This window comes from Nematolebias whitei, chromosome 13, assembly GCF_014905685.2.
Source record: "Nematolebias whitei isolate Nwh7 chromosome 13, NemWhi1, whole genome shotgun sequence".
In the NCBI taxonomy this organism is placed as follows: domain Eukaryota; kingdom Metazoa; phylum Chordata; class Actinopteri; order Cyprinodontiformes; family Rivulidae; genus Nematolebias; species Nematolebias whitei.
In genome coordinates this window covers 22,454,436-22,475,940 of record NC_056510.1, presented here as the reverse complement: position 1 = coordinate 22,475,940, position 21,505 = coordinate 22,454,436, and the positions used below count along the sequence as shown (strand labels likewise).

General features: G+C 38.2%; 2 protein-coding genes across 3 annotated transcripts in view; one reads left to right on the top strand and one right to left on the bottom strand.

The window, feature by feature from the left end:
• gpc6b (glypican 6b) overlaps positions 1-10,601 on the top strand; it is a 128,223-nt gene extending 117,622 nt beyond the window's left edge. The window contains exons 7-9 of the mRNA XM_037686994.1: positions 6,772-6,908; positions 8,940-9,115; positions 10,396-10,601. Of these exons, the coding sequence (XP_037542922.1) occupies positions 6,772-6,908; positions 8,940-9,115; positions 10,396-10,601 (519 nt within the window). The remainder of the gene's footprint in view (positions 1-6,771; positions 6,909-8,939; positions 9,116-10,395) is intronic.
• A 2,683-nt stretch (positions 10,602-13,284) lies between these two features.
• dct (dopachrome tautomerase) lies at positions 13,285-18,452 on the bottom strand. 2 transcript variants are annotated; one of them, XM_037686992.1, is made up of 8 exons: positions 17,934-18,452; positions 17,551-17,850; positions 16,958-17,058; positions 15,755-15,921; positions 14,720-14,899; positions 14,508-14,643; positions 14,219-14,420; positions 13,285-13,987 (listed from the first exon to the last, which is right to left on the bottom strand). In XM_037686992.1, the coding sequence occupies exons 1-8, from the start codon at positions 18,220-18,222 to the stop codon at positions 13,812-13,814; spliced, it is 1,551 nt and encodes a 516-aa protein (XP_037542920.1). In that variant the 5' UTR covers positions 18,223-18,452; the 3' UTR covers positions 13,285-13,811. The 2 variants fall into 2 exon arrangements, with proteins under 2 accessions (XP_037542920.1, XP_037542921.1); XM_037686993.1 differs by having other exon boundaries at positions 13,285-13,981.
• Positions 18,453-21,505: the final 3,053 nt, after the last annotated feature.

Here is a 21,505-nt window from a genome sequence, read left to right as displayed (position 1 = left end):
AGCAAGGAGGTAGATGGAATGAGAAAAACACAATGAAATTATTTATGGTTCATGACAGGAGGCAAGAAAATAAGGTATACGAAGAAAAATAGGGCTGAGGAGGAAGAGCACGAATGGACAATAGTGCGCCTTTCAGCAGATTTTCACCCTCGAGATGTATGGAGAATGGAAAACTCAGTTAATTCAAACTTTGAGTTTAAAAAACAGAAACATTTATAGTAAAATTGCTGTGTAAATTTTACTATTTATTTCTTATAGCGTGCAAAAGTCAAAATCCAAACTGAACTTGCTGCATTTATACTAAATCTGAATTTTACATGTTTTTTGTTTTTTTTACTCCATCTATAATGTGTGAATAGAAATCTATTTTTCAACCAAAAGGAAACATATTGCCTTCTTCTTTTACTAAATGTGGACAAATCTGTCACTTTACTAAATATTATTTTAACTACATTATCAAATACTGCAAGAAATTCGTTTTTTTTTTATGTAACTTTCTGTCCAAAGATGAGATTACATTCAAAAGACTCACTCTGAAGCACTTGAATATTCTTCGTTTGGTATGTTCATTTATTTGTTTTGTTTTTAACATTACCTGGATAAAACAATTTTAATAACACACACACACACACACCGGTATATATTTATTAATTTTTTTTATCTATCTATTTAAACTTATCTTGTGTACTGTATGGTTTGCAGTTGCCACCATCTTATGGAACCTTGATTGATACAACTACTGTATTTTGCGCCGTACACGTCGCACCGGTCCAAATATGTCTAATAAAGTGGAAGAAAACATAAATATGTTGCTTCTTCATATAAGTCGCATCTATTATTACATGTATCTATTATTACATTATTATGCAATCAGGTCTCTCTTGTAAATGAGTCCTCGAGGCGCAATGGGATTTACCTGTCTAAATAAAGGTTGACTGAATGTATGAATTATGCGTCACATTTATTACGCATCATCGATGACCACCTGGAAATGTGGGCCGGTGTTGTGCCAAAAATCGATTGGCTGCCAAATGGCGGCCGCGGGAGTGTGCACAGGAGGACTTCAACAAGAATTTAACAAAATTAACACTTAAAAAAACAATTACTTGTTTGCTCGAAACTATAGCAAAGGTGTGTCTCAGTTGAACTTTTGCTTAATAAATGCACTTTGACGGTCAGATCAGCTGCATTTCAAAAGCTGATTCGCGGCTGCGGGACTTTGCAGAGGAAGGACTCGCTGTGCATTTCTTTGAAATTTAACAAGGTAACCACCTAAAGACGATTATTTGTTTCCTCGACTTTATAGTAAAGGTCTTGGTTGAACTTTTACTTAACAAACGCACTTCAATGGTCATATCAGCTGCATTTCGCAGGGAGGCACAGCAGAATGAAGCTGATTTGAAGGTTGCTCCAGGCATGATCCCGGAGCTGGACCAAGGTGGCCTCTATGGCAAGCCGATTGTGTCATTAATAGACACGTTTACCTATTACATGACACAACAGCATGCCATACTGCTCAAGTGCCATCTAGCAGTTGAAAATGGTAGTGTTCAATATGTTTAATGTCAGAATGAATGAAAATGGTCATATCTCAGCCAAACATTGGTTTATAAATATGGGGGGGAACAAACAAGTCGCTTCAGTGTATAAGTCGCAGGGCATGTGAATTATGCAAAAAACTGCAACTTATACGCCGGAAAATACGGTATGTGTTTAATTAAAAACACACAGACACTTTGTCACCATTTTAAACATTATAACTTGCAAGATTGAACAACACTGACAGCTTCAAGGTAAATACATTGATATATTTTTTTGTCAGTAATTTGAAAATTGGGTAAATTTGCATCTGTTCTTTTCTCCCGGACCAGTGTTAGGGGAGTTGTATTTGCTTACTTAGAAAGAAATGCAATCTACAAAAAGGGATCATGAAGAAATGAATACACCCTTAATGTTTTCATTATTAGTGTTGGGTTAGCAGCAGCTCAGTATACTGTGAATTAAATGTATTTATTAGCTGATCATCTGCACATCTCCATAAAACGAGGCAATATCAAACCTAAGCAGGTTTGATATTCTCTTATGTTTTTGTGAAGCAACGATATTAACATTGATCTTAAACACGATCACTGCTGCTCATAAGTTTAGGATGGTTCATAAAGTTTATTATTCTAGACTTAAGAATGTTTGTTCACAAAGGGACAACAGAACTGTTTCTAATCGTCATGAGAGTTGACATTTTCAGCAAGTTCACCCTGAGATCAGCCTGTGTAACTCTCAGAAAAATAACAAGAACGATAAATTAAAAGAAGCACGTCACAAACTCTGTAGGACTCAGTTAACCCTTCACAAACTCACTGAAGACTTCTGTTTATGATTGTTAAACTAAACAGAGACTTTAACGAGTATGGTCTGTTGAAAAAGACGATGATTGTCCAAAAAGAACATGGTGGCCCAGCAATGATTTGAGGCGTTGCGTCTGAGGATCAAGAACTCTTGAACGACAGTCTTTTAGACAAATGAGAGTCCTGGATGTTAGACAGTGCCACATTTTATAGCATGTCAGCATAAACACATACATGAAGCACAGTGGTGGAAGGATAATGATTAGGGCTCATTCTACAGCTACAGGACAAGAGCATCTTGTCATCACTGAGTTGACAATGAACTCTTTTGTGTACTAAAGTATCCTATAGTTCAATATTAGACTGTCAGGTGATGCAGCAGGACAGTGGTCTAAAGCACAGCTGTATATCTATAGCATAAAAGATAAACATTAATAAATTCAAAAGAAGTGGGGGGAAATTTTCTACAGCTATGTGTGAGACAGAAAGGAAATAGGAATAAAACTTTTATTGTTGCCATAAAAAAAGTGGCTAAATGAGCGACTAGAATAAATTTGACAGAGAGTGCACTTTGTTTTTATTCTGATTTTGTGACTATAACTAAGATCATGGTCAGGCCTTTATGTAAAACTGTTTATTTGACTAATTACAGTCTGTTTTAAACTGGCATCAAGAAGCCCAGTGTGTCGTGTCATAATCTGAAACTGTGAACGAAATGGCACAAAAATCTGAGCAATCAGTGCCTTTTGAAAACATTTCCGTCTTTGCACAGCACTTCATTTACCTGCGACGCCGCATGAAGGCAGCGTGTTAATTTAATTTTTTTTTTAAATAAATGCTTATACCAGCTCCCTCGTCAGCCTTTAATATAAACCCGAGCTACCTTCAGTCTCTTTGGGAATTGAAACAGTTATCACAAATCGTGATAACAGCGATGTGTTAGGATATCCATGTAAACAAATAGATTGTAATATCCTGTGTGAGAAGAGGTGGAGGTGTTGTGTCTGTAATCTTCATTGTGATTTTTAATGAGGATGTCAGAGCTGGCAGGACTGTAATAGCTAGCTGATTGCAATAAGATTCAACTCATTTTTCTTAGAGATCCCACTGCTCTATAAACTGGATAAATCTGCATACTTTCATCCCAATTTTCATCTGCTTATGGAGCTTTTTTATATTAGCCTATGTGAAGTTAAAGTCTGTTAATAAAGACAAATTATTTACAAACATAATTGATTCAACATGCATTTTAATACTTTTATTTCCTGTTTTTTTCCTGGTTGCTTTGAGCATTCTATTTCTCATCAACACAGTGCCATCTAGTGTTCATTTACGCATATTGCATCACCTGGAATTATTGTTGCTGCTGGATTATTTATTCAATCTTCTGTGACAACAGAGGCAAGGTTTCCCCTGAGGCATATTTCTAGTTAGGTGGAAATTCTCAGCCTTCCTCTTCAATTTTCCAAACTTTTATGTCCTCATTATCAGACATTTGCAGCATCTGATTTCGTTTTGTCTCATTTTGTTTTGACAATACACCCCTGAGACGTTCACTTTGCTTCATAAATGCACAATTTAAAATGTCTTTTTGTGTCATTCCTGCACATGAAAGTCATCTCCAACCGTGTGCGGAAATAATTGCAAGCTGTAAACAGTTCATCTATTTTCTGCTGCTAAACTTCATTGACGTTGCGATCAAGCATTTGCATTGCAAAAAACAGAGCCATTCCCAATTAAGTTCACACTTTTCACCCACCAGATCCTGAAAGAGAGAGGGGGCAAAAAAAGCAGTGAATCTCTTATTTGTGAAGCTAAACTTAATGCATGAGGTTAAGTCAAACATTGCCAGTCAAAACTCTTGTATTGAGTGCAGCCTTGACCCTCTGGGCAGTATCAGAGCTGCTGAAGTGCTTTGGCATCAGTGTGACAGGATTAACACATCAAAAGCAGTGTCGGGGCCTACAGCAGCGTCACACCGTCAGTACAGCACCTTTCATGTTCTGCTCAGGTTCACCACAATTTCACGTAAGCCAACAGCAAGTCAGACGGGGAAAGATAATGGGGCCAACCTGCTGCTATCACGCTTTCCTTCAGCTTCAGTGAAATATGTCAAATTCTGTGTGTTTGATGAAAGATTTGAGTTCAACAGGCTTAAGTTGGGAAACGATATCTGACTTTGTCACATGGCCAGGATGCAAAGGAGTATTTTATGTCTGACATTCAGTCTGAAATTATTGCTGCGAGCCTGCGTGCTCTTACATTTTATGATGCAAACATTCGATAGTGGACGGAGAAGAGAAATTAAACCGGAGTAGTCGAAGAGTTTGCATAACTCTAGGTTGAAATTTATTATCATTCTGATGTGATATAATACTGGCTGGTGGGGTAAAGTCTACAAATGAGATGCATTCTAAAAAGCAGGTTACAGCCCCGTTTGCGCATAAAAATCTAACTAAAATGCTAAAAGCACCTGTGATATTTCATCCTTCTGCATGTTAAAGATGAGTATTTCAGCGACTCCTTTCTCTTTGATGTTTTAATAAGAATATGTTGCAGTGATGTTCCCGTTTATTGCCCTGAAAGCTCTGAACAAAGGAGCAATTTTAAAAGGGCAGTTTTTGACTTTTCAGGATAAAAGCCTTCAGTTTCACTGCGTTCGATCGTGTAATTATCGAATAATTATTGTTACATTAATCAAAATCACTTTTGTTTTACTAATTTGTGTGCTTGTTTCAGTCATGTTGCACACACACAAATCATATTTTCAAGTTTTCTTGTGCATCTAAAACACAAATACAATAATTTGGACATTATAGATAGGACATTCTTAAAACTTCACTAACTTTTGAAATAAAAAAAAAAACAGAAAATTGTCACCTTGTTATTTATTCTATACGTTGAACAAAAAAAAAGTTGTCTCATCTTTGTGCATACTGATGATTTTTCTATAATGTATTTTTAATTCATGCTAAGTTTTACATGTTTTTAATTTAATATAAAGAAACTTATTTTTTTCATGTAAATGACACACATCTTTTCTATTTAATTAACTTGTATATGTCTATAAACATTATGTTTACTTACAGTCCAGAAATGTGTTGTTTTGAACCTTGAACATCATTTGAGCAAAATGAGTATTTACTGAAAACTTCAAGGCATTCGTAATTATAAGTTGTTAGGAGCAGCAACACTAAATATTTCACCCAAATATGACTACCGGTACTACTGTACTTGTCGCTGTACATGCCGCACTACCATATAAGTCACATCAGTCTAAAAATGTCTAATAAAGTGGAAAAAAACATAAATAAGTTGCTTCACCGTGTAAGTCACATCTATTATACGTCACCACCTGGAAATGTGGGCTGCTGTTGTGCCAAAAATCAATTGGCTGCCAAATGGCAACCACGGGAGCGGGCACGGGAGGACTTTAACAAGAATTTAACAAGATTAACACTTAAAAACAATTATTTGTTTGCTCAAAATTATAGTAAAGGTGTGTCTCAGTTTAACTTTTCCTTAATAGATGCTCTTTAATGGTCAAATCAGCTACATTTCAAAAGCCGATTCGCGGCTGCGGGAGTGCGCAGAGGGAGGACTTGCTGTGCATTTCTTCGAAATTTACCAGGATAACCACCTAAAAACAATTATTTGTTTGCTCAAAATTACAGCAAAGGTGTGTCTCAGCTGAACTTTTCCTTAATAAATGCACTTTGATGGTCAAATCAGCTGCATTTCGCCTGGGCGGCGCGGCGAAATGCAGCTGATTTGAAGTTTGCTTCAGGAGTTCCGGAGCAAGACGAAGGTGACTTGGTATGGCAAGCCAAGTGGCTCATTAATAGCCACTTTTACCTATTAATGAGACACTTGACTGAGATGGCGTAGGATCAGGGCACCTGCCTCGGGACCCGTAGGTCCTAAGTTCAATCCCCAGTCATTGCACATCTTGTGGTGTCTCTGAGCAGGACACCTTATCTCTATTTGCTCCCTGGTTGCTTTCCATAGCTGCCCACTGCTCCACCTGGTGGATGGGTTAAAAGCAGAGAGCCAATTTCGCCATTTTATGGGAACATACAGTGATGATAATACATAAAGCATTATTGGCTTGCCATATTAGCCGAGGGCCCTTTAGTGGCTGAAAATGATAGTGTTCAGTGGAAGGTGAAACGTTTCAGCAAAAAAAGAAACTGTCCAGATGACCTGACTGAAAATTGTTGGATAGTGTTCAATGTTTTCCATGTCAGAATGAATGTAATTGTTAGATCTCAGCCAAAAATTAGATTATAAATATGGGGAAAAACATAAGTCACAGGGCACGCTAGTTTATGCAAAAACTGTGACTTATACAGCGGAAATTACGGTATATGTGCTGTAAATGGTCTTGGCTCCTTCTCATGCTCAGCAACCTCCCATCTTTGTTTAGGTTGTTGACATAAAGGAAAAACTTAAGCTGTTCAAGAAGTTTTGGTCCGACCTGCCCGAGGCGATGTGTGTGGAGGACAGAGTGACGGCTGCAAATGCCAGCGAGGAGGAGTGCTGGAACGGACACACCAAGGGCAGGTAAGGGCACCGCAGCCCCGGGCTTTATTCAAGCTAACACAAAAGCTTTACTTACAAGTCCAAAGTCTGCTCAGCGTGCCTGACATTAAGCAGTCTGATCCGAGCATTAAGAGTCAGCTTGTTTGCTTTCCCTGGCTTAAACTCCATTGTGTCTGAACTTGGCATATTTTCATTGTGATTCGTTCGACTAAAACCAGGAAGTTTTATGGTTTTCATTCTTCCTCAACTAAAGTATTTTCAAGAATCTGTCCTTTCATTGTTCTATAGAACATTTAACTTGGTGTTAACGTGATAGCTGTGAACAAATGATGCTTTACTTGTTTTTATAGTTCTTTAAATGGACCCAATCTCAAGACATACTTGAAAATGTATCATTTTGGTGCTCTTGGTTTGTTTATTGTGTGAAAGTTTCTGAAGCGTTCACATGATTACAATCCACTTTTCTTCCGTACGTATTTCAGCATCTTTCTCATTCCATAATTTCTGTGCTTTTTCAACAAATCATAAATCAGAATGTTCAGTCAGCTCTTTCAGGACAATCCTGCTATGACTTTTGGTGTTGGTGCAACTTTAGCTTTTTGAAACATTTAGCATTTTTTTGCCATTTCTTTCTCAAAGAAAACGAACTGAGCTCATTTTACCTCCTTCAAATCTTTAGATGTGTTTACATCCTTTTACTGCTCCTTTCACATTCTGTTCTGGTTCAACTTCTTTCAGCTTCCTTGTGCAAATTTAAACTTTTTTCAGCTACTCTCAGCTAATTTCAGCTGTTTTTTCCAACTGTTTTGTGTTCCTTTTAGATTATCTCTGCTAACTACATTTTTCTGCTTCTTCCAACTTCTTTCAGCTAATTTCAGCTTGTTATGTTCCTTTCAGCTCATTGATCCAAGTTTCAACTTTTTCTGCTATTTTAGCTACAATGTAGCTGTTTTATGCTAATTTTAGCTCTTTTTTTGGCTAATTCCACATTTTTTGCACTTATTTCAACTTTTTTCAGCCTAAATCAGCAAAAATGTGTTCTCTCCACTTCCTTCTGGTAATTTAAGCTTCTTCTTTTTTTTTTCTTTTTTTTTAGCTACTTTTCAGTTGTTTTTAGCTAATTTTAGATTTTTTTCTGATAATTTCCACTTTTTGTGCTCATTTCTGCTTCTTTCATTCTAATTGGACAAAATTGTGCTCTCTCCGCTTCATTCTGGTAATTTAAGCTTCTTTCTGCCTTTCAGCTACTTTTCATCTATTTGTTTTTGCTAATTTCAACTTTTTAGCTTTTTTTTAATGCTCATTTCTGCTTATTTATACCAAATTCAGCAAATAAGTGTTCTTTCTACTTTCTTCAGCTAACTTTGACTTGTAATTTCATTTCTGCCACATCTCAGAATGTTTTTTTAGCTCATTTCAGCTGTTTTTCAGCAAGTTCTTCAGCAATAAGCATTCACACTGCATTTTTATTGGAAATTCAATTTCTCTAGTTGTTCTTTTTTGTATCTATCTCAAAGCCCCCGTTTTTTTTTTCAATTAGAAATGAGCTCATTTGTGTAATTAAATGTGTAAAGGCAAATGTGCTAAATAATTGTCAGCTATTAAATAAAACGTTTGCCATTATTATATTTTATGCATATTAAATAAACAATCTCTAAGAGCGTTTTAGATATTTATTTTGAATCTTCTTTTTTTTTTATTTTTTGTGACCAGAATAAAGAACAGAAAATGCACCACTCTGAATTCAGGGAGCTCTCAGAGCTACGTAGCAGCTTATGAGAAAACAAATGCTGCTGTGTCAAATGTTTTGTGAGAAAAGCCTCACATGACTGCTTGTGGCTTATTCACTGAACATGAGTGAAAGCGGCTGACGAGTCTTCCCCACAGAAACACGTCAGTAACCCCTCACATCTATGTCAGCATGAAGTCAAACATTGCTCTACTGTTTGTAAAATGGAGCAATTTCCATTCTCAGTCCTAATATGCCTTTAGGTCCTTTCTTGTCTTGGATGTGACTCTTTGAGATCTCACAGTGTGTCTGTTGTTTTTAAGGTACTTCCCTGAAGTCCAGAAGGACGGCCTTACCAACCAGGTGAACAACCCTGAGGTGGCGGTCGACATCACACGTCCAGACACCTTCATCCGTCAGCAGATCATGGCTCTGCGGGTGATGACCAACAAGTTGAAAAGCGCCTACAATGGCAATGACATCTACTTTCAAGACTCAAGTAAGCTTTTGTTCATTCTAACCATTCCTGCATTAAAATGATACTTTTTTATTTTACTTTACAGATCATGAACCATCACTGTGATTGTGCTATAATCTGATTAATTTAAACCTCTTGCTGCCCTCGGACATACCCGAGTCATTTTGACCTGAGGGCAGCAGGAGGGTTAAATGTTGTGTATATTAATCCAGCTGTAGAAAAAGAAAAAAAATTATTAGTTCAATAAAGAGTAGATTTTCAAACATTGCCATTTAAGGCATCATAATTCAGTAACAGATGATAACAAACAAACATATGTTAGTAATGTTTTTGATCTTCATTAGTCCATGTTGTCTTCTTGATTGTAAGAAGAATGATCAGCAGCCAGAATTGTTCCTTTTTTATTTGTTTTTTTATCCAGCTTTAGAGAAGAAAAAAAACATTGAAATGCTTGTTTTACACACACACACACACACACACACACACACACACACACACATATAATAGAAATATATATATAATAATAGAAATATATGGGGATATATGGGCCTCTCATATGACTAAAGAGCTGTTTCTGCTTTTAGAGAAGAAACAGGGATGTCAAATAGAGGTGCAATTTTTAAACAGCATAAAGATTGTATTTATTTTTTAATTATTTTTTATTTATTTAGATTTCTTTAAAGTTTGTTCTTATTTCAATGATATATTTTGTGTATTGCTGAAAATTCTGCCACCTTCTGGTGATACAATGTGGCCTTGTTTATTTAATCCAAGCCAGTAAATGCTTTGCCTTCACTACGTATGAGCTTTGTAAGATTTTAAAAGACTCACAGTTTCTTGAGAATTTTCTTGAGACTCAACTATAAATTATATAGAGAGTGGGATTTTTAGCAAAACTAACAATTTGCACAGTGCAATAGTTTTGTTATAAATATATTATGTTCTGACTGGTGCTTACAAAAAAAGAAGCTCAGTTAATCCCTGTGTTAATCTGTCATGTGCTCTCTATTAAGATTTGGTCATTTAAAGCAGATTTAAAAGATGTTTTGGAATTAGATCAAATGAGCTTCAGCCGTCGTAAGCTGTAACATTAAAAGAATAAAAAAGATGTTTAATTTTCCAAAAGGACTGAGTGAAGTTATGATCATGACTTTTATAATTTGTTGGCAAGTTATCATTCTGAAACATTATTTTAAACCTGTTTTAATCCAAGTTTTGTTTCATAGTATAAAACTGTTGCATTTGTTTTATTATTTGATGTGACTCGTGGACTCATTTTCTATTTTGTCCTGATTTTTCAGGCGATGAAGGAAGTGGCTCGGGCAGTGGAAGCGGCTGCACAGAGGCCTGTCCTACAGGCACGTCCGGTGCTGCCACTGAGATCCCAGTGGTGAAAGCTGACCGGAGCGGGCCTGTGGATGACTCCGCCCTGCTTTGTGCACCCTCTCTAGCCCTACCAACCACGCTGGCGCTCTTAGCTCTAACTCTGCACCTGCAATTGAGATAATACTGGAGCAACAAGCTCAACACAAACTGCAGTTTCCTCTTCTATTATTATTATTATTTTTTTTTTTTTGTATTCAAGCAGACCGGAGCTGCAGACAGGCTGTCAGCTCTGTCTGCTCTGAGGAACTGAGCAGCCGTCCATCATGATTCTCCTACTTTTCCAAAGATCGTGCAGCGCCATCCCCAGAGTTGATATTTTATGGCATCGTTTCAACATTTTACTGATGCTTATCCAACAAACTCTGCTCTTGAGATTTTTTTTTTAAATCTACACATTTCTTGCACATGTGGCAGTCTCCATGTGAAAAAAAAAAATGTAATACGCACTTTGTTTCAGTTTTTTTTTATTTTTTTTTTATGGAAAATGTTTTGTCTGAAAAAAAGTGTTAAAGATGTGGTCGTTGATGCACACTAAAGAAGTACGAGGAGATTCGTAAATGTTTAGTATTATATATTTTTTAAAAAGGGGTAAATGTAAATGCCGCAGAATTAATGAAAATTTGTTTTTTTGTTTTTTTGGATGAAAGTTACACTTCATTTGTATCCATTGTTTTAGCTCATCTGCAGCAACTGAGCTGTACTTCTTCAAAGTTTCACAATATTTGCAGCCATGTTTTGAATGCGAGTAACTGCACTATTTCATTTTCTCTTTTTAATCAAAGATCTGCACAGCTGTTCAGATATTCACAGAACATGTTTGAATGGCCTTGAGCTAAATCTCACTACAAGACTTTTATATCCTTATTTGCCTTGCAACAAATCCAGTATCTGCAACAGTATTTCATATCATGCCAGTTTTTGTAGCTTAGCTCCTGCAGTACTGTAGTTCTGGACAGAATATTTAAAAAGATAGTTCAAATATTTTGAATTGGGGTTTGTGGAAAGCTTATAAACGATGAATATCTTACCTGTTATAGATAATCATTTGAACAACCTTGGTTTGGAGAATACGGTTTAATTTTGACTATCTAACCGCTAGTTCAAATGAAGCCAAAACGGAGTGGATCGCTGCCATCCCAAAGTGATAGATGGTGATTTTTTAAGTGATGTTCTGACAATAGTACCTTCTGAGCGAGTACATAAATCACAGAACATGTTTGGTTGAGAAAACAGTAAAAAAAAATAAAAGTAGAGTCATGCAAACAAGTAAAAAAAATACAAAGTATTACCTATTTTAGCCCCTTGTCACACATGTATGCTATTTTTGAGGTTTTATAACCCTGGAAATTTATATGAAAGTGACCCATGTTTGGATAGTCATTAGCAGTTTCTTGTTGAAACGTTTCATCTTTTATCCAAAAGACTTCAAAGTATTTTTGGATAAAGACGAAATGTTTCAACAAGAAGAATCCATCCAGAAGACCTGACTTAACTTTTTATGATCGCCATGGTGCTGTTCCAAAAAAATACAGATATCTTAGAATAACATTATCTTTTAGATTAACAATGTTTTAAGATGGCAGCTTTCGATTTATATCTTTGCCCCTCTTGAACTAGCTGCTAATCCAGTCAGTTAAACTCTATTTCTTCAGAGAGCTATTTGCAACAGGGAATACAATTATTTTTCATTACTTTTCACAAAACCCTACAACAAAATATCTGAACTGCAACTTTTAGAAGCAATTTTCCATACATTTTGCAGAAAAGGTGCAGTCATGGTGATCACACTAATTTTAGTTATGGCAAAGCATCCACTGTAAAATGTATCAGAGAGGGCTAAATGCTAAGCAGTTTTCATAACACGATTTAAAAGGTATTTATGTAAAAGGTTCCTCTACTTGCATCAGTATTTAGCGCCACTGGTGCAAAGCCACTCAAATTAACAAATAAAAAGTACTCCACTGACACATTCAGCCTGCGTTATAAAGAAAATAAAAGTATTGAAGAGTTTAACCAGAACCTTATGATACATGAACATGAACATTGCACTATAAGAGCATATCTATACAATACAATTATTGTGCTGCTGTGAACTATATTCCTTTAACGTAATTGGGGCCTGCAATGTTTTGTGCTGCATTCTGAGAATACTGTACCAATTTTTATAAAATATTTTATTCTATAGTACAGAACCTGCATATGAAAACATAAAAAATGTGTTTGCTACTTCTGTGCTCACTCAGTGACTGTTGGCATAGTTTGGGGGGGTAAAGAACTATTTAAATGAACACTGATTAATTTAAAAGTTGGAATACTGACATTAAAAATACATTTATTTACATAGTTTTAGGAGGTGTGGGAGATATTTAAGAGAGGCAGCGGGAAGCAGCACATATATTGGTTAGTGGAAATGCTAAGAAAGAGTCTAAATTTATCTGGGAAGCTTGAATGGTTATGTCTGCAGCACAGACAGGCTTGAAGCCAACCACAGTCACCTGTGAAATGAGAATCTGTGGGGACTGGACAGGGCTGAACGCTCCGGTGAAGCTCCTCAGTAGAGCGTACTCACAGAGAATGTGAGAGGCCTGGCACTGCTGAGGGGTGCGGACAAAACCCAGCCTGTATGTACATTCAGTGTTCTCTGAGAGCCCGACAGGTTCATAACCAGCAGGCCAGCTAAGCTTTCATCTCCACAGAATTAGCCTGAACTATGCCATTCTCAGCGTACTGATTCTTCATCGAGCTCGTCTTTGTTGTCTGCCCTTACATCCAAACTAGAACAGAAAATACTGATAAAACACGGGTTTCACCCAAAGCGATTCCTTTATTACAACTATTGATCTCACAGGATGACCTTTTGATGTTTTGTATCATTAAACTTTTAATATTTTTGCAATAAAATGTAAAAAAAAAGAAACAAAAACGCAATGCATTACTGAATAGCATCAATTTTAAATTTTGGAGATTAAAAGTGATTTCAAACTGAAAGGGGGTGAGTGTTAGCTGAGTAAATATGCCTTACAGTTTTATCAGTGCAATTAAGCTGACTGCATTTGTGTTTTGTTACTGTTCTTGACAATAAATTGTTAATAAAACCTTTTTAATAGATATCTGCCCATCCAAAGTTTGTAAAAGGCAAAACAGAAACAAGTATTAAAATTAACAGTTATAAAGTGTATGTAAATCTCTGGTAAATAGTTTATGATTTAAATTGTTCTATCGTGTAATTAGTTACAGGATTTTCTTTTTTTTTTTAATTTTTTCAAGCAAACTATCGCTTGGAGGTAAGTTTATGTGCAACTGAAGTGCATTTTGGAACAACAGGTGAACGCTAGGCTTCCTCGGTGTACTTTCTGTTCGTGAAATCTGCTTTTATCAGAGGTTCAAAGCCTCTCTTTCTCTTCTGACGCAGGTAGAGCACAAAGATAAGGAGAAGCACCAGGAGACCAACGAAGACGCCTCCTAAAGTGGAGCCCAGAACAAACACAGCCGTTCCCCCATCTGCATCTGGAGTGAAAACATAGATGGAGAAATATCACTGCAGAAAAACCGATTGTGATCTGTTACGTTAAGAGTAAGATGATCAGATGTCAGCTGATAAAGAAGTCCTTATCTGCAGTTTTAATATTCATTCATTTGTTTCTAAAGTAAGTTATCTCGTTGTTTCATTGAATACTTACTAAGAAATTGCCTTAATACGAATAATTACCCCAAATGCTCTTTTAAAGTTTTGCTCACCATCCAAGGAAATGGCGTAGGAATATCCCAGTTGCTCTGACGTGACATAAATCTCCTCATTAGTGACTGGAGGGAAGAAGGGAACCATGTTGTAGTCCCTGTTGTGACCGATGGGAGCCATCTCATCCGGGAAGGTGGAGTTGGAGGGAACAAACCTCCGCATCCACTCATCAAAGATGGCGTCGGTGAAAGCGTGGAGCACCTGGAAGATTACACCATAGTTTTAAAGATAGAGGGGGGGGGGGAGTATTGTGTGATTTGGGGGTGAAAAATGTGACTCAAAGCTGACCAGAAAAATGGGATCGTTGGCTGCGGAATGAGACAAAGCACTGGTTCCATTGAGCATGGCGTGGACAAGGTTGTGCAAGTTATTGACCGTTTCATCCAACTCTCCATCTGGCTTATCATATCCTTCAAGAGCGTTTCTGAGAAGTATAGGTTGCAGTAGTTCATTTTTTGTGCTAGCTTGGGTAAAATAGATTCATTAACACTGAGTTGTACCTAAAGCTGAAGGAAGAGTTGGTGAAGAAGGGAGGGCTGTCAAAGTTTCTGATTCCTAAACAGCTTCTGACATCATTCATGGTAGGCAGAGACGTGTTGGCTCTCTCCATCATCCCCCTCTGAATGAGACCCTCAGTGGTGCCATTGCAAAGAGTCACCAAGCGATTGTAGTCATCCAAACTGAAGGAACAAAACACAAAGACTCTCCTGTCAATACAAGTACTAATTAGAACAGGTGGAAGAGAACTTGGAGAGGTGGAAGTATGCACTTGAAAAAAGTGGAATGAAAGTCAGTCGTAGTAAGACAGAGTACGTGTGTGAATGAGAGGGAGGCTGGTGGAACAGTGAGGCTACAAGGAGCAGAGGTCACAAAGGTGAAGGACTTCAAGTACTTGAGATCCAATGTCCAGGAAAATGGGGAGTGTGGTAAATAGATGAAAAAGAGAGTCCAGGCAGGATGGAGTGGATGGAGAAAAGTTTCAGGAGTGATTTACCACAACAGAGTGTCAGTAAAGGTAAAAGGAAAAGTTTACAAGAAAGTGGTGAGACCAGCTGTTGTATGGTCTGGAGACAGAGACATGGACAAAAAGGCAGGAGAAAGAACTGGAAGTGGCAGAAATGAAGATGTTGAGGTTCTCCTTAGGAGTGACAAGGATGGACAAGATTAGGAATGAGATCATCAGAGGTACAGCACAGGTTGAACAACTGGGAGATAAAGTTAGAGAGGCCAGACTGAGGTGGTTTGGATATGTCCAGAGGAGGGACACTGGGTATACTGGTAGAGGGATGTTAGAAATGCAGCTGCCAGTAAAAAGACAAAGAGAAGATATATGGATGCAGTTAGAGAGGACATGGAGGTAGTTGGAGTGAGGACAGAGTGAGATGGAGGAGGATGACTTGCTGTAGCGACCCCTAAAGTGGAAAAAGACGAAAGAAAAAGAAGATTGGACTCAATTTGACAGTTTAATCAAATAGTTTAATCAAACATTTTTTTAAGATCTGTGTCAGTCCTCTATGTCTGTATTTAATGCTAACCTGTTGCAGATCACCCCCCATCTGGAGAATCTGGACTGGTTACTGATAAGGGAAGGGTTGTCTGGGTTTCTGCCTCCCAGCAGAGAGTCCGTACAAACGTCACAATCACTTTGTCCCGTAGCAAAGTTCCAGTACGGGACCGCAAAGTTCTCGTTACCTGTCAGTCTCTGTAAAGACAAATGCATTTAATTAATGCTATCTTACAACAGAGTGAAAATGTTTAAAGACTCAGCAATCTTTTCAGATCTTTTTTTTTCTCCATCAGCGTCATATACCATAAGGACAATGAGTACTGCTTTATAGTCTTACAACCATAAGTCATTTGTTTAATGCCTTATTCTGTCACTTTAGTTTTTACAGTCTCCCTTGATTTATTCTACATAGATTTGATACTTATGTAAGACTCCCAACACAGACTGCTTTTTATAAAACTCTAAAAGTGCGCTGCAAAACTCAAGTTTCTTCATTTATTACCTTTAAAAAACGACATACTGAAGGTGTTTCACAGACGTTTTGCCTAGCAATATCTAAAATCTATGCTTTTCTTAGCTTCTAATTTGAAAATTGTTCACCTTGGGTGGTCTTTCCTTATCTTCAACTAGCCTTAAAGCTTTTATGTGTGGAAAATCACTGCAGATTTACAAATCCAAGCCCACTGTAAAAAATATTTTAAACAATCACCTCACACTAAATATTTGGTGCATCAGTCAGATAGACGGCTGTAATTGTGTTTCAGACATAAGATCATAGGAAATGTGTACAGAATATTTTAGTATGAACAAAAATGTGCTTTGAATATGAAAGTGTAAATCTTTTCCAATGTTATTTCAGGTAAATTAATAAAACTTCAAGTGAGAATAACGGGAGCTTTTTCAGAGATTACAGTATACATATTTCCAAGTCATCAATGCTTTGTATCTGTAAGCACAGAAATCATCTCTCACCACTAAATACTGCATTTCTTTTTTTTTGTTTGTTTGTTTTTTTTTCAATTCAGTATAGCGCCACATCACAACAAAGTTGTCTCAGGGCAATTTACAGGAACATTCATTTCATATACATAGAAAAGCCAATTATCTAAGGAAGGTACATAAACATAAAACAAAAAGTTGCTGGTTCCAATTGAAAACTCCATTTCAGTAAAGTACCACCAATTCCCTCCACCAGCGAAATAAATTATAATAAAATAAAATTGAGTCATACCTGAAGCTCTCTTTCTAAGCTCAGAAGGTGATACCTGTGCCAGGTAATAAATGCTGGTCCTTTGTGGGAGAAATCTATAGCTTTGAATGGGCGACCTGGACCTGTGAGAGAATTGAGTTTAATTAGTTCTTTTTTGGGGGAAGGGAGGGATTCACAAGTAATAATAAACTCAACAGAAACTAACCAAAAAATGTCATTGTTCAAAAATCTATATTACTTTTGAGTTTTCATTAAAAACTTACTACAATTGAAGCTACAGTCACAAATTTAAATGGAAATGTTCTCTATTAACAGGTAAAATATTTCTATTTAAGTTACTGTTTCTCTTCAGAAATTGTGTTTTGAAGGGTTCAACTTTCAGACATCAAATTAATTTACTGCTTTCTGACTCGATTGAGTATTTGTTTGGAACAAAGTGAACACAGCAAACGGCTTGTTTTAAAACTTCTAAATCTGTTTTTTGTCAGAATTCAGTGCACTTTTTTACAAACTATGACCCATTTGTGTAATTTTATGCATTCCAGCTATTTAAACTTTGTCCTATTCTAATTATAAAATAAAAGCGCAACACATTTCCTGGGATGCAGACTTACCAAGAAGTGTGTCTCTAACTGAGTAGTAATGCTGCCAGACAAAGAAATCGTAGATGGAGACATTGGAAAACTGGGGCTCGGTTCCATTTGGTCCCAGCAGTCCGAGCCAATGTTGTCTGGCGATCATATAATCTGGGTGGATGGTGGTCTTAGCCAGATCTAGAGTGTTCAGGAACTCCTGGAGCTCTTCGGGGGTCAAGGAGTGGATGTTCTTCCGCACCACTGGAGCTTTTCTCTGGTCACAGTTAGGTCCGGTCCAGCCAAATTTACACTGTCCGCAGTCATAGCCTGCAAAGTTCCCTACAACACAGAGAGGACAGCATGTTTTCAGTGCTGAATCTACCTCTGGCCTGTTTTCTAACATGAAAGTGTGAAGCACTCACCGGTACATCTGCAAGTCTGATTGAAGAATTTGGTTGGCCACCTCTCTCTGTCATCAACATTTCTCAGTCTGTATGGTCCTCCCCAAGGTTTGGAGTCGATCCGTACAGTGGTGCAGCTTCCTCTACCTGACAGAGATCCACATACATTGGCAGGATTTGAGCCCAGAGCAGGGCAGCACTGCTTGGACAGGATGCCCTCCACTGTGCAGCAAACACGAGGAAACTGACCCTCTGCAGGCTCAAAACAAAACAATAAAGACAGAAGACCAAGCCCCAGTGCGATCATCATATTCCACGTGTTTCTTTTTCCTCCAGTCAGTCGTGACAAATCAGTTTGGAGATCAAATTTAGCTGCAATGCCGTCAATTAGTTCCCCCTACGAAGTGTGGAATCTCATTCAGCCACAGCTCCCCGCTGTGTATCTTCAAATTAGATTCAGTGATAAAGATAACCTCTGTGGAAACAACATTTAAAGCCAAATCATGTTGTGTTCCAGCTGGTTACATGTACATTCAGAAAGTGTCTAATGTCTATTCTTGCTTTTGTAGGGCTGCGGAGGATTAAGCCATTAGTCTTGTGATGATCACCTGACCACAGGGCTGCGATTTAGAGCGAGATCTGGATGAACACCAAGAAACTGTCTGAAGGGGCTATTGTCCAACAACTTTGTGCCAAACGGAAAAGCAAGTGCTTATGTTTTGTTATTTCTGGTTAAGTCATCTGCTCTCATCTGTGATAAATAGAAATATGACAAAACCCAGCTTTCAGTCCGGAGTTCCCACAGCAGATCTGCCACATCTAAATGAGGGACCGATCACTTTAATCCAGAGCGACATGTGTGGAATTTGTATTATTTTTTTCTTTTTTTCCTTTGGTTATTAGCAGTGGCCTGATCTTAACTTTTTCACCATTTCAGCTCAGGTTCTGTTGTTAGATAAATTCAATATGTAAAACACAGAAAAAATATAATGCAAATGATGAAAATAAATGCAAACAAGAACAAACAGTGGTATGGGCTTCATGTGAGTCAGGCACTGAAACACATGACCTGTGCTATATGATATCAAGTCAGATGGCCAGTTTTCTTCCATTTGCCTCAGGATCTGAGTAAGTGTCTTTATAAATGCATCTTTTCACACTTCTACACACCCAGATTATTAATTTCACTACATTTTCTTTTGGCTTTTGCACAAATTTAATATAATTAATCTTGCTTATACACCAAAGTCAAATAATATGTATTTTTGTTGTCTGGGTCAGCCAGAGAAACACTTGCTACATCTTTTCCACTTAATGATGCAATAATTCAGCCATAGTTATAATATTTCGAAGTGACTTTCTGCAAAAAAGTTAAAATGTTCCCTGTTGTAGAAAGCTTTTTTAACAACCTGCGTTTGGAGAAATAAAGTATGATTTTGTCCAGACTGATGAACTTCGATTTAGTTCAAGTAGGAACAAGGCCAAGCAGGTTTCTGCTGTTCTAAAACAACGGCAGTCACAAATATTTTATACTGATTTATATGAATACTTTTTTTTTTAGAAATCTTTGGACTACAGTCAGTTTTCATTACATGGTTATTACATAAATACTTCAGATTAAATTTAATGCAATTGCTGCTGAAATTGCTACTGTATGATACTGCTGCTATTAGTGGTTGCAAATAATCATAACATTTGGGCAAATACATCTATAATTTTAAATTGATGGTAAAGTATTTGTTTTTAAAATAGTATTCCCATTTCTCACTATTAAATTTTTGGATCTATCCATCATTTTCCATTTGTTCCGAAGTCTGGTCACGGGGATAGCAGCTTGAGAAGGGAAGCCCAGACATCTCTATCCTTTGTCACCTCTTTCAGCTCTTCTGGGTGGATTCCAATGTGCTCCCAGGTCCATTGAGAGACATAGTCTCTCCTGCCTGTACTGGGTCTTCCCCAGGGTCTCTTTCCAATTGGACATGCCCGAAGCACCTCCCTAGGGAGACAGCTAGGGATCATCCTTACCAGATGCCCAAACCACTTCAACTGCCTCCTCTTGATGTGGAGCATCAGCGGTTCTACTTCGAATCTCTCCCGGATAACTGAACTTCTCTTCCTATATCTAAGGGAGAGTCTATCTACACTACAGAGAAAACATGTAAACCATCTGTATCCACAATCTCGTTCTTCTGGTCACTACCTAGAGTTCATGGCCATAGGTGAGCATAGGAACGTAGACTGACCGGTGAACATTTAACTTTGCCTTACAGCTCAGTTCCCTCTTTACCACAACGGACCAGTACAAAGTCCACAATACTGCTGACGCTGCACCAATTTGTCTGTCAGTCCCATGCTCCATTCTTCCTTCGCTCATGAACAAAAACCCCAAGATACTTGAACTCCTCCACTAGAGGCAGAACCTCACACTAGACCCGAAGAGAACAATCCACCCTTTTCCAACTGAGGACCATGGCCTCAGATTTGGAGGTGCTGATCCTAATCCCCTCTGTTTCACACCCTGTTGCAAAGCACTACAGTGAAAGCTGAAGATCACAGCAAGATGACACCAACAGGACCACATCATCTGCAAATAGCAGAGATAAAATCCTGCAACCACAGAACCGGACTCTGTCCACGCTGTGGCTGTACCAAGAAATTCTGTCCATGAAAGTTATGAACAGAATGGGCTGCCCTGCTGGAATCCAACTCCCACCTCAAAAGGGGTCCAACTTACTACTTGCAATGTAAACCAAACTGTAGCATTGCTTATATACGGACTAAACATCCATCTATCCATCCATTATCTTCCACTTTTTTTTAAGTCGGGTCGTGGGGGCAGCAGATTGAGCAGGGAGGCCCAGACATCTCTTTCCACAGTCACCTCTTCTAGCTCTTCTGGGTGGAGCACAAGGCATTCCCAGGGCAACCAAGAGACATAGCATCTTCAGCATGTTCTGGGTCTTACCCGGGTTCTCCTTCCATTTGGGCATGCCTGAAGAACCTCCCTAGGGAGGCGCCCAGGGAGTATCCTTACCAGTTGCCTGAACCACCTCAACTGGCTCCTCTCAATGTGGAGGAGTAGTGGTTCTACTATGAGTCTCTCCCGGATAACTGAACTTCTCACCCTGTCCATAAGGGAGAGTCCAGTTGAGGAAACTCAATTCAACTGCCTGTATCTTCAATCTCATTATTTCAGTCAATACCCAGAGCTCGTGGCCATATGTGAGGGTAGCCGACAGAGAGTCTCTATCCAAAGCCTCACCAAACTCCTCCCACATCTGAGCTTTTGTTCAGCAGCAGCCAAGGGTGTGGACTGCTTGGCCCTCTGGTACTCCTCAGCTGCCTCCAGAGTCCCACTGGTCAACAAGGCCCAATAGGACTCCTTCTTCAGCTTAACAGCCTCCCTGACCTGGAGTATCCTCCACTGAGTTTGTGGATGGCCACTGCGAGAAGCACCGACAACCTTGTGGCCAGAACTCAAGGCAGCCACTTCAACAAATGAGAGTAAATTAAGAGTAGACCCACACCAGCTTGGCACCTCTGACCATGGGCAACTCCAGAGTGAAAAATAATAATAATCCAGCCCCTTTCAA